The sequence below is a fragment of the Cetorhinus maximus genome, chromosome 4 (assembly GCF_964194155.1).
Source record: "Cetorhinus maximus chromosome 4, sCetMax3.hap1.1, whole genome shotgun sequence".
Classification (NCBI taxonomy): domain Eukaryota; kingdom Metazoa; phylum Chordata; class Chondrichthyes; order Lamniformes; family Cetorhinidae; genus Cetorhinus; species Cetorhinus maximus.
Genome location: NC_135882.1, coordinates 61,927,965 through 61,941,554, shown reverse-complemented (window position 1 = coordinate 61,941,554; position 13,590 = coordinate 61,927,965). Strand labels below are relative to the sequence as shown.

The following is a 13,590-nucleotide window of genomic DNA, read 5'->3' as shown; positions in this document are numbered from 1 at the left end:
GAAAGTGAACCAACAGTCATGGTGAGCGAGATCAGGTGCTGAGTGGGAGTGTGATCAGTGAGTGGGCGGAGATGCAGATCAGTTCAGATGGACAACTGAAAGCGAGCCCCAGCAGGCAGCATTGAAAACGCTCAGACATTGAGGTGAGTTATGGGGAGGATCCGTGTGCGTGGGAGAGTGCTTGCACGAGGCTCTGAAAGGCCCTGCCACATACACGCTTCTCCCTCCAGAATCACTCATAGGCTGGCTGCTCCCCCTGCGGTGACAGAGGATGAGGTTGAGGGGCTCACAGGCAATAGGGACTTGGAGGGAGAGGACAGCATCTGAGATTCCTGATTGGATGACCTGGGATGTCCAGCTGCTGCTTCTCCTCCCTTCATTTTCCCAGGAGCCCCGGCCTGAATCCTTGAGGGAAAGGAGCACCTGGAGGGATGTCGAGGTGCCCTGTTTCCCTCTTGCGTTGTCACTGCAGGAACTCACTCATGGCTACCACAATGGTGTGCAGGTCTGCACACATCTCCACATCCTGCTGGACCAGGATCTCCATAGCATCAGCCATCCTTCCCATGGAGATCTCCATTTGCCCACTTCATCAGAGAGCAGGTGGACACACTCCTCCAACTCGTGTGCCACTCTGTTGAGGGCTTCCAACAGCTCTGCGTGGTGTTCCCCCGCCTTCTGCTGACTCTCCACGATGAGTTGGAAGGCCAAATCCAGAGGCTTATCATCTGACACGGACCTCACAGATGCCTCTTCTCCAGCAGCCCTCTAAGTGCCGGAGAGCTCGGCCAAACCTGCCTCCTCGTGCTACGGAATCATTTCCATGCAGTGACCACCAGATTGTGAACCTGGGTCTGCTCTAGGTCTAGGTCCCACCAAATCATGTGTCTCTGCACCGGTGGTGGCTGTGAGTAAGCGCTGTGACGGGTTTTCCAGGCTGCTTATTTCCAGTTCTTCAATGGAGGTGGTGTCCTCTTGGCTGAAGGTGAGGACATGGGATGGAGCTGATGGCTGGCTGAGGGCATCGATCACCTAGCGGAGATCCCTGTGAACCAAGATAGAGATAATTAATGCATGGCAGCAGAGTCGAAAGCAGGAGAGAGAGCACTCACATGTGCGTTGAGAGGGAGATGATGTGGTGCAGGACCCTTACTTGGGTGTCCATCGCCAACTTCACCATTACCGCAGACATGGTCCGTGTCCTCACCAGTCAGTGTGAAGGCACACTCCTCAGAGTGAATGAGGGGCCTTTTGTGGGCCACTCCACCCCCCCGGGTCTGGGACCTCTGCTGATCTGAGCAGGCTTCCCCTGCATGAAAACAGGTGGAGAGTGTGTGAGCAGGACACATGGCACTGCATGGAATGTTTGTGTGGTGAGCGGAGTCATGGACGGGATGAGGATGTGAACTCCAGAGGATATGAGCCTGATGGAGATGCGAGGGTGTGTGTGAGAATTAGTGGCGTTGTCCCTTGAGGAGTGAGATCCTTGTGGATATGTGATGGGTTTGTGAGTGTGTGAGTTGAGAGTGATGAGAAGAGTGACTTACCCTGGCAGAACGGATGAGACCATTCATCCTGTTGTAACACTCAGTGGCTCCTCTTTTGCAGGGAGTTGGTGCTGACCACCACTGCCACCTCCTCCCATGCTGGATTGGTGATGCTGCTGCCCATCCTGCAGCCAGAGCGGGGGTAGAGGACATCACGGTGAGCCTCCACTGCATCCAAAAGGTGCTCGAGGGACGTGTCACTAAACCGGGGGGCTGCAGTCTTTTTGCCTTTCAGGGCAAAGGCAGGAAGAATAAAAGAGAAGCATATTATCTAAATGGTGAGAGATTGCAGAACTTTGAGACGCAGAGGGATCTGGGTGTCTTAGTGCATGAATCGCAAAAGGCTAAGGAACAGCAAGTAATAAGGAAAGCTAATAGGATATTATCATTTATTGCGAGAGGAATTAAATACAAAAGTAGGGAGGTTATGCTTCAGTTGTAGAGGGCACTAGTGAGACCACATCAGGAGTGCTGTGACAGTATTGGTCACCTTACTTAAGGAAGGATGTAAGTGCATTGGAAACAATTCAGAAAGGGTTTACCAGACTAAACCCTGGAATGGGTGGGTTGTCTTATGAGGAAAGGTTGGACAGGTTAGGCTTGTATCCGCTGGAGTTTGGAAGAGTCAGAGGTGATCTGATTGAAACATATAAGATCCTGAGGGGTCTTGACAGGGTGGATGTGGAGAGGATGTTTCCTCTTGTGGGATGATCTAGAACTATGGGTTACTATTTAAAAATAAAGGATTGCCCATTTAAAATGGAGATGAGGCAATTTTTTTTCTCTCAGAGGGTCGTGGGTCTTTGGAACTTTCTTCCTGAAAAGGTGGTGGAAGCAGAGTCTTTGAATATTTTTAAGGCAGAGGTGGATAGATTCTTGGTAAGCAAGGAAGTGATAGGTTTTCAGAGGTAGGCGGGATGCAAATTTCAGGTTACTATCAGATCAGTCATGATCTTATTGAATGGCAGAGCAGGCACAAGGGGCTGAATGGCCTACTACTGCTCCTTCTTTGTATGTTCATATGCCATCCTGCCTTCTGTGCCGCAGTCCTGGGCTGGAAGCACTGACAGCTGTGCATGCGGCTGCACATTAAATGTGGTACCGGTGTGATGAAGCGGCGAGCTGATGGCGTAACGGGCAAATGAGAGTGCGCCCACCATCGAAATGGTGTTTCCCGGGAATGCATAATTAATGAGGCGGGTTTGGGATGATACGACGTCAGAAGTCTCCATTGCGGCCGGCGGGTAAAATGTCATTTTTCCTGCCTACTACCACACTTAGTGCAAATCTGGGATGATTCTGCCCCGTGTCCCCTAATTTTAGTCTCACCCACAAGAGGAAACATCCGTCCAGTATCCACCCTATCAAGTCCCCTCAGGTCTTATTTTTTTCAATAACATCATCTCTATTCTTCTAAAGTCCAATCAGTATAGGCCCAACCTGCTCAACCTTTCTTCTTAAGAGAAGTCCTTCATCCCAGGAATGAGTTGATTGAATGTTCTCTGAACTGCTTCTAATGCAATTATATCCTTTTTCAAATAAGGAGACCAAAACTGTACACAGTATTCCAGGTGTGGCCTCATTATGCCCTGTACAGCTGTAGTAAAACATGCCTACTTTTATATTCCATTCCCTCTGCAATAAACACGAACATTCTATTTGCCTTCCTAATCACTTGCTGTACCTGCATACAAACTTTTTGTGATTCATGTACAAGGACACCTAAGTCCCTCTGTACCTCCGAGTTCTGCTGTCTCTCTCCATTTAAATAATATCCTGTTTTTCTATTCTTCCTGCCAAAATGGACAAGTTCCTAATTTCCCACATTATACTCCATCTGCCAATTTTTTGTCCACTCACTTAACCTGTCTATACTCCTTTGCAGACTCCCTATCTCCTCTTGACAACTTACTTTCCTACCTATCTTGGTGTCATCAGCAAATTTAGTTAGCAAAACACTCATCACGTCACTGATGTGAATTGTGAGCGTTTGCAGCCCCAGTACTGATCCCTGTTGCACTTCAGTAGTTATAGCTTGCCAACCCAAAAAAGACTTGCTTAGTCCTACTTTCTGCTTCCTGTTAGCTAACTTTATCCATGCTCACATGTTATCCCCCACACCATGGGCAGAATTTTGCCCTTGACGGGCGGGTGGGCCCCACCGACTCGGCGGCGGGCGGGCAGCCGATTGCCACCACCGAAATGGGCCGCGCCGCTATTTTCCACGGGCGGGTCAATTAAGGCACGCCCAGCGGGTTAGCGACTCCCGTGGAGAACAGGAACATAGTTGCGGAGGCGGGCGTGCTCAGACCGCCAGTTGCAATGGGGAACCAGCAGTCTGTATAAAGTGTGACCAGGCAGCCTGCTTGAGGCAGTGCACCATGGCCACTCAGGGAGAGAGAGAGGCAGCTGTCACAGGACAGGAGCATGAGCAGGAGGAGGGGGGCAGGCTGTAGGAGAGGCCAGCGGGGGTGAGTAGGGTGAGTACCATGTCGGCCTTGGCCATTTGACCCAGAAGGTAGCCTTAGCCTTTGACCAACCCCCCCCAACGTCTTGCTGTCGTTACTGCATTGGGCATTTGGCGCACGCTGGGTGGGCAAACAGATAGTGACCATGCTTACATCAGCCTTAGTGGTTGAGGAGAAGGTGGGTCCTCCCCGCAGCCTATGTTGATGTTTGTCGCATTTGAGTAGTCTGGGGGCAACCTGCAGGGGAGGCAGCTAGACACATACTCAGAACTCCAATTCATGTCTTATTAATGGTGATGAGATGGTGGAAGGGGAACCTCAGGTGTCGTGGCCAAGAGCTATCTGCTGGTCTCGGCGCCGCACCTAGTTGCGCCTCCTTGCCATGTGCGCTAAGACCCGTGTGTTATTCAAAGTGATGGACGCTGAATGTGTCCAAGGTGGCCGTTGGGGGAGGGGGTTGGGAGCAGCCGTACTATCTTCTGGGGACTGATCACCAGTAGTGTGGACAGGAGCTGCTGGAGGCCTCAGATGGGCCACTGTGGTTGGGATGCGGCGTGCGCATGCAGAGTACATGAGCGACCACCCCCAATAAACCCTCTTCTATGTTCTGCAGGCAAAAACTGAACACAATCAGCAGGAGTGCCAGGGGGCTGGAAGTGGGCACATCCTGCTCCAGCGCTTCACCCCATTCGAGGAGCAGGCCATGGAGCTGGGGAGGAGGCAGGCAGCCAGGGCGGCAGGTGAAGGCAGCCAGGTATTTGAGGTCCACAGTTCCATCCACTCTGTCTGCCCACCATCCAAACCACTGATGGTTGCTGCAATCGTTAATGCTACAACACTGCTCATTCACAGACTGAGACACTCTGACGTGTGGGTCATACACAAAGGTTACTCGTCCCCTTGAGGAATCGGGTCTCCACCACCTTCCAAAGTCACCTTGTCCCATTTGTGACCACTATCCCCATGGCCTAACATGCCATGGCATCGCTGCTGCACAGCCAAAGACTTATTGCATCTTAGGGGGCGTTGAAACCGCCACCACCCTTTCAGCCAGTGCGCCCCACATTACTCTGTCCAAAAGGTCCTCAGCACCTCAGCTGTGAACCTCATGGCACTCAACTTAAATAAATGCCAACACGTTAGTCATCCCTGCGCCAAGGGGAAATGTTGCCTTCTGCCCACCCAGTCTATGCCCCTCCTAACGGTATGAAGGTCAATAATGTGACCTGTCAATCTCCTGTGCTCCACGGCCCCCCCTCCACACCTGAGGTTCAAGACGTGCAACTTGCAGCACATCATTTCAGCCAGCCAGGCACCAGCGCAGACACAAACACTTCGGTGGGGTATTTACCGTCGGCTAGTGTCCCGGGTCACAGTGGAGAAGGCACTTCACAATTGCTGTAAGAGATGGTAGGGACAGAGAGTGCCGATGGCACCAGCAGCCGGAGGGCTGCAGGGGACAAGGCACATGTTGAGCCCGGCAGTGATGACGTGCCTCTGGAGTTGTCACCAATGCAGCAGCTGCAGGACAAGCAGCAGGAATCGTGTTTGCATCTGGCATGGTTGCATAAGGGTATGCTTCAATTGGTCTCTGTGATGGAGGAGTCCAGGCAGAGTGCATGTGAAGGCATGAACCTCAGGGCAGAGCTTCAGGCTTCCTCCACTGAGAGATTGGCGACTTTCATGGAGAGGGGGTTCGATCGGATGGAGAATCTTCTGATTGGGTTACACTCTGACCTGCAAGCCCTCACAGCGGGACTGGCCACGGGTGGTCATTCCCAATGTGGGAGATGTTGTGGGCACCAAGCGTCGGCGCTCGGTGCCCATGCATCTGCAGTAAGCAGGGAGGTCCAATGGGACCTCATGTTGGCGCAGCAGCTGCCTGTCGTCGCTGCGAGCTCCTGTCAGGGTGCTCCAAATGAGGGCAGCAGCTCCTCCGCCCCTCTGCTAGTCAACGTTGCTTCCGTTGAGGCTGCGACAACTGGGGAGGTGCCAGTTCTGGAAGTGGCCACTCCCTCCCAGGCGGGGCCATCACAGGCCCCACAGGCCAGAGGACGCCCGCCAAGGTCATCGATGCCAACAGGACAGCAGAGTGCATCTTGAGAAGACTGATGGCTCTCTCCACCACAGCCCTTGTGGAGGTGTGGCTCATATTGTATCGCTGCTCAGCTTCTGTTCTTGGATGGCGGAGAGGAGTCATGAGCCACCTTCACAGGGGTAGCCCTTGTCACCCAGCAGCCAACCATCCAGCCGGGCTGGAGCACTGAAGAGCCCCGGCACCTGGGAGTGTCTGAGGATGTAGGCGTCGTGGGAGCTGCCTGGGTACCTTGCACAGACTTGTAGAATCAGCATCCTGTGATCACACACTATCTGCACGTTCATGGAGTGGAAGCCCTTCCTGTTGACAAAGGCACCAGGCTCACCTGCTAGCGCCTTGATGGCCACATGTGTGCAGTCTATTGCACCCTGAACATGGGGGAAGCCAGCAATAGCCACGAAGCCTCTGGCTCGCTGTGCCTGACTTGCCTGGTCGCAGTGGAAGTGGATGAAGGTCAATACATGCCTGAACAGAGCGCCTGTAACCTGCTTGACACAAATGTGGACAGCTGATTGGGAGACACCGCAAAGATCACCCACCGAGCCCTGGAAGGAACCAGAGGCATAGAAGTTAAGGGCAACTGTGAGCTTCAGAGCCACTGGCATGGAGTGTCCACCCACACAGTTAGGAGAGATCTCAGGGCCAATCATCTGACAGATATAGTTGACTGTCTCCCTTGAGAGTCGGAGCCTCCTTCGGCACTGCACCTGTCATATTGAGGTAGTTGCTTTGCCGCTTGTATACCCTGGCAGCAGGATAGTGGCATCTTCTGCGGCCCCTTGCAGCTTGGACAACCTCTTGGCCCTGCGCCCCTTGTGCCTGTGCCTGGCCTCCCAAAGGGGGCTCCCCTGGAGGCTGATTGTCCACTCCCGGCCTTCTCCTTATTCTATCCCTCCCTTCCTCCTCAGAGGAGCTGCCTCCAGTGGAGATGTCAGAACCCATATCCCCAGGCTAAATGGAGGCCTCCGGAAAGCTGCAGGCCCGAGAGAGATTACTGTCTGCAGACTGGTTTCAAAATATACAAAAAGCTCTTGGAAATCGATGTGAACTGCTAACAATCACACAGGCAACTTTAAAACACTTTCTGCAATTAAAACTTCATGGAAAACATGAACAACCCCTCTGAGTCCACATATCCCGCCAGTGCATGAGTTTTTATTAAAATATCTCCTACCCACCTGCCCGTTGGGCCCATGCGCCGACCCGAAGTTCGCACGGGCCCCTTAAAATCCTCGACAATTGGCAAGTTAAGGGCCTTAATGAGGCCTTTAATTAATAGCTGTCTGCGCCCGCTGACCAAAATATCACGATGCCACATGCTGACGTCGGGACGCTCGCGCGACATTTTAAGCGCTGACGTGCGGGCTCCGCCACCCGCACGTCAGCCAGAAAATTCTGCCCCATGTGCTAATACCTTGTGTACCTTCGATGTGGCACCATATCAAATGCCTTTTGAAAATCCAAGTACAGCACTGCTATAGGTTCCCCTTTATCCACCTTGTTTGTTACTTCCTCAAAAAACTCTAATAAATTAAATAAACATGATTTCCTTTCCACAAAAAACATGCTGATTCTGCCTGATTTTATTTTGATTTTCTAAGTATCCCGCTATGACCTTCTTAATAATGGATTCACCAATTTCCCTAAGACAGCTATTAGGCTAACTAGCCTGTAGTTTTCTTCTTTCTTCCTCCTTTCTTGAATAAAAGTGTTACATTTTCTATTTTCTAATCTGTGGGGACCCTTCTAGAATCTAAGGAATTTTGGAAGATTATAACCAATGTATCTACTATCTCTGTGGCCACTTCTTTCAAGAACCTAGGCTGCAGGCCATCTGTGCTGATGACTTGTCAGACTTTATGTCTAATGGTTTTCCCAGCACCTTTCCACTGGTGATGGTGATTATTTTAAGTTTCTCCCTCTCTAGAGGTGGCTGGTTTGGAAAATGTTGTCGAAGGAGGCTGAATTGCTGAAGTGCATCTTGTAGGTTGTACATCCTGCTGCCACTGTGCCCCGGTGGTGGAGGGAGTGAATGTTTTAGGTGGTCGATGGGGCTACTTTGGCCTGGATATTGTCAAGTTTCTTGAGTGTTGTTGCAGCTGCAATCATCCAAGCTAGTTGAGAGTATCTCACCACACTCCTGACTTGAGCTTTGTAGATGCTAGACAAAATTTGGAGAGTCAGGAGGTGAGTCACTCAGCACAGAATTCCCAGCCTCTGACTCCTCTTGTTGTCACAGTATTTATATAGTTAGTCCAGTAAGGTTTCTGGTAAATGGTAATTCCCAGGATGTTTAGTGGGTTGGGGGTGGTGGTGGGGGGTGGGGGGTGGGGGGGGTGGGGGGGTTGCTACTCAGCAATGGTAATACCATTGAACGTCAAGGATAGGTTGGATTCTTGGATTCTCTCTTGTTGATGATGGCATTACCCGGAACTAGTGTGGCACCAATGTTACTTGCCACTTATCAGCCCAGGCCTGAATGCTGTCCAGGTCTTCCTGCTTGCAGGCACGGCTACTTGAATATCTGAGGAGTTGTAAACAGTACTGAATGCCATGCAGCCATGAGCAAATATCTCCACCTCTGACCTTATGATGGCAGGAAGGTCATTGATGAAGCAGCTGAAGACGGTTGGGCCTATAGGACACTACCCTGAGGAACTCCAGCAGTGATGTTGTGTGGCTGAGATGATTGATCTCCAAAGAGATCACCAAGAGAGGTGGGCACTGCTGCATCAGTAGGGGTGTGTGAGGGTACCACAAGATGGAGACACTTTTGGAAACTTGATGAAGATTTAAAACAAGGAAGGCCCACAGCTTTTAGGGCCATTGATGTTGAGCAGAAACCACTCCGCAGGAATAGTCATGGCCCAGGCTGCAGGTCTTTTATTAATGCAGCTCAATAATGGAGTCAGTGAGATGAGGTACAGTTGTCCCACTGGCCTGCTACCAGAAAGTCACTCCCCAGTTGCTGACGATCTCTTGACTCAGGGGAGTGGTGGGGGGGGTGGTGCTGTCTGATGAAGGGAAAGTCCTGGCAGCATCTGCACAGTGGCCTTAAGTGGGTACTTAATTGAGCCTGCCGCTTAGACGCTTAGAGAGAATCCAACCATTGCCCCTTGATGTTCAATGGCATTACCATCATTGAATCCCCCACTATCAACATCCTGGGGGTTACCATTGACCAGAAACTGAACTGGGCTAGCCATATAAATACTGTGGCTACAAGGGTAGGTCAGAGGCTCGGAATCATGTGACATGTAACCCATCTCCTGACTCCCCAAAGCCTGTCCACCATATACAAGGCACGTGTCAGGAGTGTGATGGAATACTCCCCACTTGCCTGGATGAGTGCAGCTCCCACAACACTCAAGAAACTTGCCACTGTCCAGGACAGAGCAGCCCACTTGATTGGCACCATATCCACAAACATTCACTCCCTTCACTACCGATGCACAGTAGCAACAGTGTGTACCATCTACAAGATGCATTGCAGGAATTTACCAAGGCTCCTTCGACAGCACCTTCCAAACCCATGACCACTACCATCTTGAAGGATAAGGGCAGCAGAGAGATGGGAACACAACCACCTGGAAGTTCCGATCCAAGTCGCTCACCATCCTGACTTGGAAATATATCGCTGTTCCTTCGCTGGGTCAAAATCCTGGAACTCCCTTCCTAACAGCACTGTGGGTATACCTACACAACATGGACTGCAGCAGTTCATGAAGGCAGCTCACCACCACCTTCTCAAGGGCAACAAGGGATGGGCAATAAATGCTGGCCCAGCCAGCGAAGCCCACATCCCATGAATGAATAAAAAAAAACACTGCCGTTTAGAGCAGAAGTGCACAGAGGCGGGAAAGTGTCAAGAGCCAAACTGACACCAAACTTTCAAATTTTGCTCCCAGCTCAATCTCATAGGGGCTGGGAATCTTCTACCAAATGTTGGCGACTCCCAGAGCCACTCTCTCCTGAATCTAACATATGATCCAGTGAGTATGACTATGTCAGGTTTCTGCTTGACTAGACTGTGAGACAGCTCTCTCAATTTTGGCAGCGGCAGCTAGTTTTAGCCTCTCTTGGTTAGTGCAGCGATTAATTAATCATGACTTGTTTGAGTACCAACGTCATTCTGTCCAAATTTATGTCACGGAAGACTATTACAGCTGAACAAGAACAAAGTTTCTCCCCACTGGTTCCAGATCACTGCCTGTATGATCCTGTATTTACTTTACAGGGGATATCCCTGTGCCAGAAGTTGCATTACTTTTGCCCATTTTATAATTACATAGCATTTACAGCATAGAAACAGACCATTCAGCCCAAGAGCTCCATGCTGATGTTCATCCTGCCAAAGAGCCTCCTACCACCCTCCTTCATCTAACCCCATCAACATATTACAACATTCCTACAAGGCATGGATTACAGCGATTCAAGAAGGCAGCTCACCGCCACCTTCTCAAGGGCAATTAGGGATGGGCAATAAATGCTGGCCTAGCCAGTGATACCCACATCTCATGAACAAATAAAAAAACCCCTTCCATTCCTTTCTCCTTTTCATTTTTATAGTTTCCCCTTAAATATCTATATGCCTTACCCCCTCCTTGTGGTAGCGGGTTCCTCATTCTAACCATTCTCTGGGTAACAAAGTTTCTTCTGAATTCCCAGTTGGATTTATGAGTGCCTATTATATATTTATAACCAATAATAACGTTAGCCAAAAGAAGCATCTTACAGTATTGCAAATTGATGAATATAGTTCCTGATCTCATTATGAATAGTTTTTAGACACACAAGCAAAACCAATAATGCTATTTTCGTAGTAATAGCATTGTTGGATAAATTAATAACCATTACTGACATTCATTGAAGACATTTTCCCCATCCTCTTTGGATGAAAAAAGGTCCAGGAGTTATTAGTTTATTATTTGCTTGAATAAATTCTGTATGTTTTTATCTTTTGACATACATGAATGTATTTGAAATTCATTTAAAAGTGTCGCACAAGACATTAGAAGTGAACACTGGTGTCCTGCCAAGCCTCATAGCCGTAACAGCAAAGGCATTGCAACAACTTACATTTATATAGCACTTCATCGAGGAAAGCCAAGTGAAAGAAACACAGGCTAGGAAGGGTGACCAACACTTTATCAAAGTCATGGGTTTTTAGGAAGATCTTAAAGGGCAACAGGGAGGAGCAGACAGCTGAGGAGTTTAGGGAGGGAATTCCAGAACATGGGTTCTAGATAGCTGAAGGCACAGTGCCAATACTGCTGCATGTGAGATGGTGATATTGACCATATTGTTGATGCTGCTTGTAGGTGTTAGTGTAGCAACAGCGGGAAGATTTGAATGATAGAAAAGGAATAAGATTCAGGAGAATGTGATTTGTGCTAATGTTCATGAGGGCACACACACATGCATTAGCTAACGTGTCACAAAGGTCACAACAAAAACAAAAATACCTGGAAAAACTCAGCAGGTCTGACAGCACCTGATGAAGAGTCATACGGACTCGAAACGTCAACTGTATCCCTCTCCGCAGATGCTGTCAGACCTGCTGAGTTTTTCCAAGTATTTTTGTTTTTTTTCTAGATTTCCAGCATCCGCAGTATTTTGCTTTTGTCACAAAGGTCCACTGTTTCAGAGTGGTGAGGTAAATAAAATATTATCAGTTGTAAATCATTGGCTTAGCTTTCTGATAGAAATTAATCAATCATACCTTCATATACTATCTTGTTTCTTATATTTTCTAACTCAAAAGAAACCCATTCAGCTTATTCACTAACCAAACAATATTGTTTAAAGAGTTTTGTGCATAGACTGGATTTCAATTACCAGTTAATGGAGTAGTTAATTTCCTTGGTAATCTCAACAGCCTTTTAGAATCCGCACTCAAAAATATCATTGATAGATTTATTTGTTGCTATTTTTTTACTTTCCCTATTTCATTTTTATTGGTAATTACTTTCCATCATATTCATAGTAGCTTTTTTGGTGTAACACAAATGATTCAAAAGCATTATTTACTCAAAACGATTCTGCTGACAGTCTTCTCTAATACTTCCTGGTAGATTGTTTATTATATGCTTCTCCTGCTAAATGAAAATTAGCTTAACTCCACCCAAGACCTGTGGTATAAGAAGCATTGCTCTATAAAATGTTGAATATACTAGGTACATAGAACTGGGAGCTCGGTATCACAGAACAAGAGATCAGTGATTCAGGATTTGTGATAACAACAACATGAATTCCTTCTCAGGTAAAACGATGATTTACATTTCCCTTCTCTACAGTGATTAACAGACATTGAAAATAAGGAAATGTTCAAATGTTCAATCAGCTGTTCAAAGCCTATTGTTACATCTTTTGCAGCAATAATGCAGTATATGTGTGTTTGTCAAGGCTACGAGACGCAATCCACAATGTAACACTGGATCAAAATAGATTGTTTTTTTGTTATTTTTGCTAAGAGTACATAAAAGTGAGATAGATTACCATGTTGCTTAGAAGTTTCAAGATTAGTACTTGAAGTTCATTCATGTAAAGGCAAAGTTAAAGCTAATTATGCAGAAAGTATCAATTAAAACAATCTAGGCCTATAGAATTGTACACAAGTGTACAGAGGAGCACTGGCTGAACGGTTTTGCAGCAATGTTGTAGGTGTCTAATGTGGTTACATGTTTGTTTTATACAAGCAGTTAAATCTATGCCAAACTCGCAAATGTTCTGTGCCCAAATGGTCAATCCGATTGTGAAGATTAAATGGAAAATTCTTAGGTATTTATTTTGCCATTGTTTCAGGTAGACCATAATTTATACATAAGATGAATAGAATGTTGTCATCTGATTAACATAACATTACAATGCTCGGCAATATAAGTTTGAATCTTAAGCTTGATTGATATTTATCATAACGTCCCCCCACAAAGTTTTGCCAGACATATTGAGGGATGAAAAGGGGGTCATTTTAATTTATGGTAATAATATAAAACAATCTATGTTGGATTGGATCAGTTGCGCATTATACATATGTCCAGATTTCCAATTCCTTTTAAGTTATCTGATACCTGTCATTTCAAACAAAAAATGAAAACCACCTGCCCATTTCCCATTCCGATCAAGCAAGAGTTGGCTGGTCAGCCAACATGACAGCAGCAGCACTGAAGAAGCCAGCTGGCTGGCTGATCCTGCTCTTGTTACAAACTAGGATAGAAAGGATAAGGGGAAGGGATAAGAAGGACATAGGCAAAAACAAAAAAATAAGAAACATAGATAAAGAACATATTATGGTGAATTTACTGCTGCAGTTCTTCAAACAGTATTGCCATCTCACAACCTGAGTTCCCACAACCTAACACTCAAATCAGGTTGTTGACAGTTGTAACTGTGGGTGGGAGTTTGCTTGGAGCTGCAGCCACACCACCGTTGTAACTATATCAGAAGTGTGGTGGAAACTCTGTGACATGCTTAAGGA

General features: G+C 47.7%; 1 protein-coding gene and 1 long non-coding RNA gene across 2 annotated transcripts in view; one reads left to right on the top strand and one right to left on the bottom strand.

Moving 5' to 3' along the window:
• The window catches only part of LOC144679638 (uncharacterized), a 46,147-nt gene that overhangs the window by 28,529 nt on the left and 4,028 nt on the right, over positions 1–13,590 (bottom strand). The window lies entirely within an intron of this gene.
• Positions 12,271–13,590, top strand: part of LOC144679637 (uncharacterized) — a 66,683-nt gene continuing 65,363 nt past the window's right edge. The window contains exon 1 of the mRNA XM_078540218.1: positions 12,271–12,375. Coding sequence (XP_078396344.1) covers positions 12,360–12,375 — 16 coding nt within the window. The 5' untranslated portion in view covers positions 12,271–12,359. The remainder of the gene's footprint in view (positions 12,376–13,590) is intronic.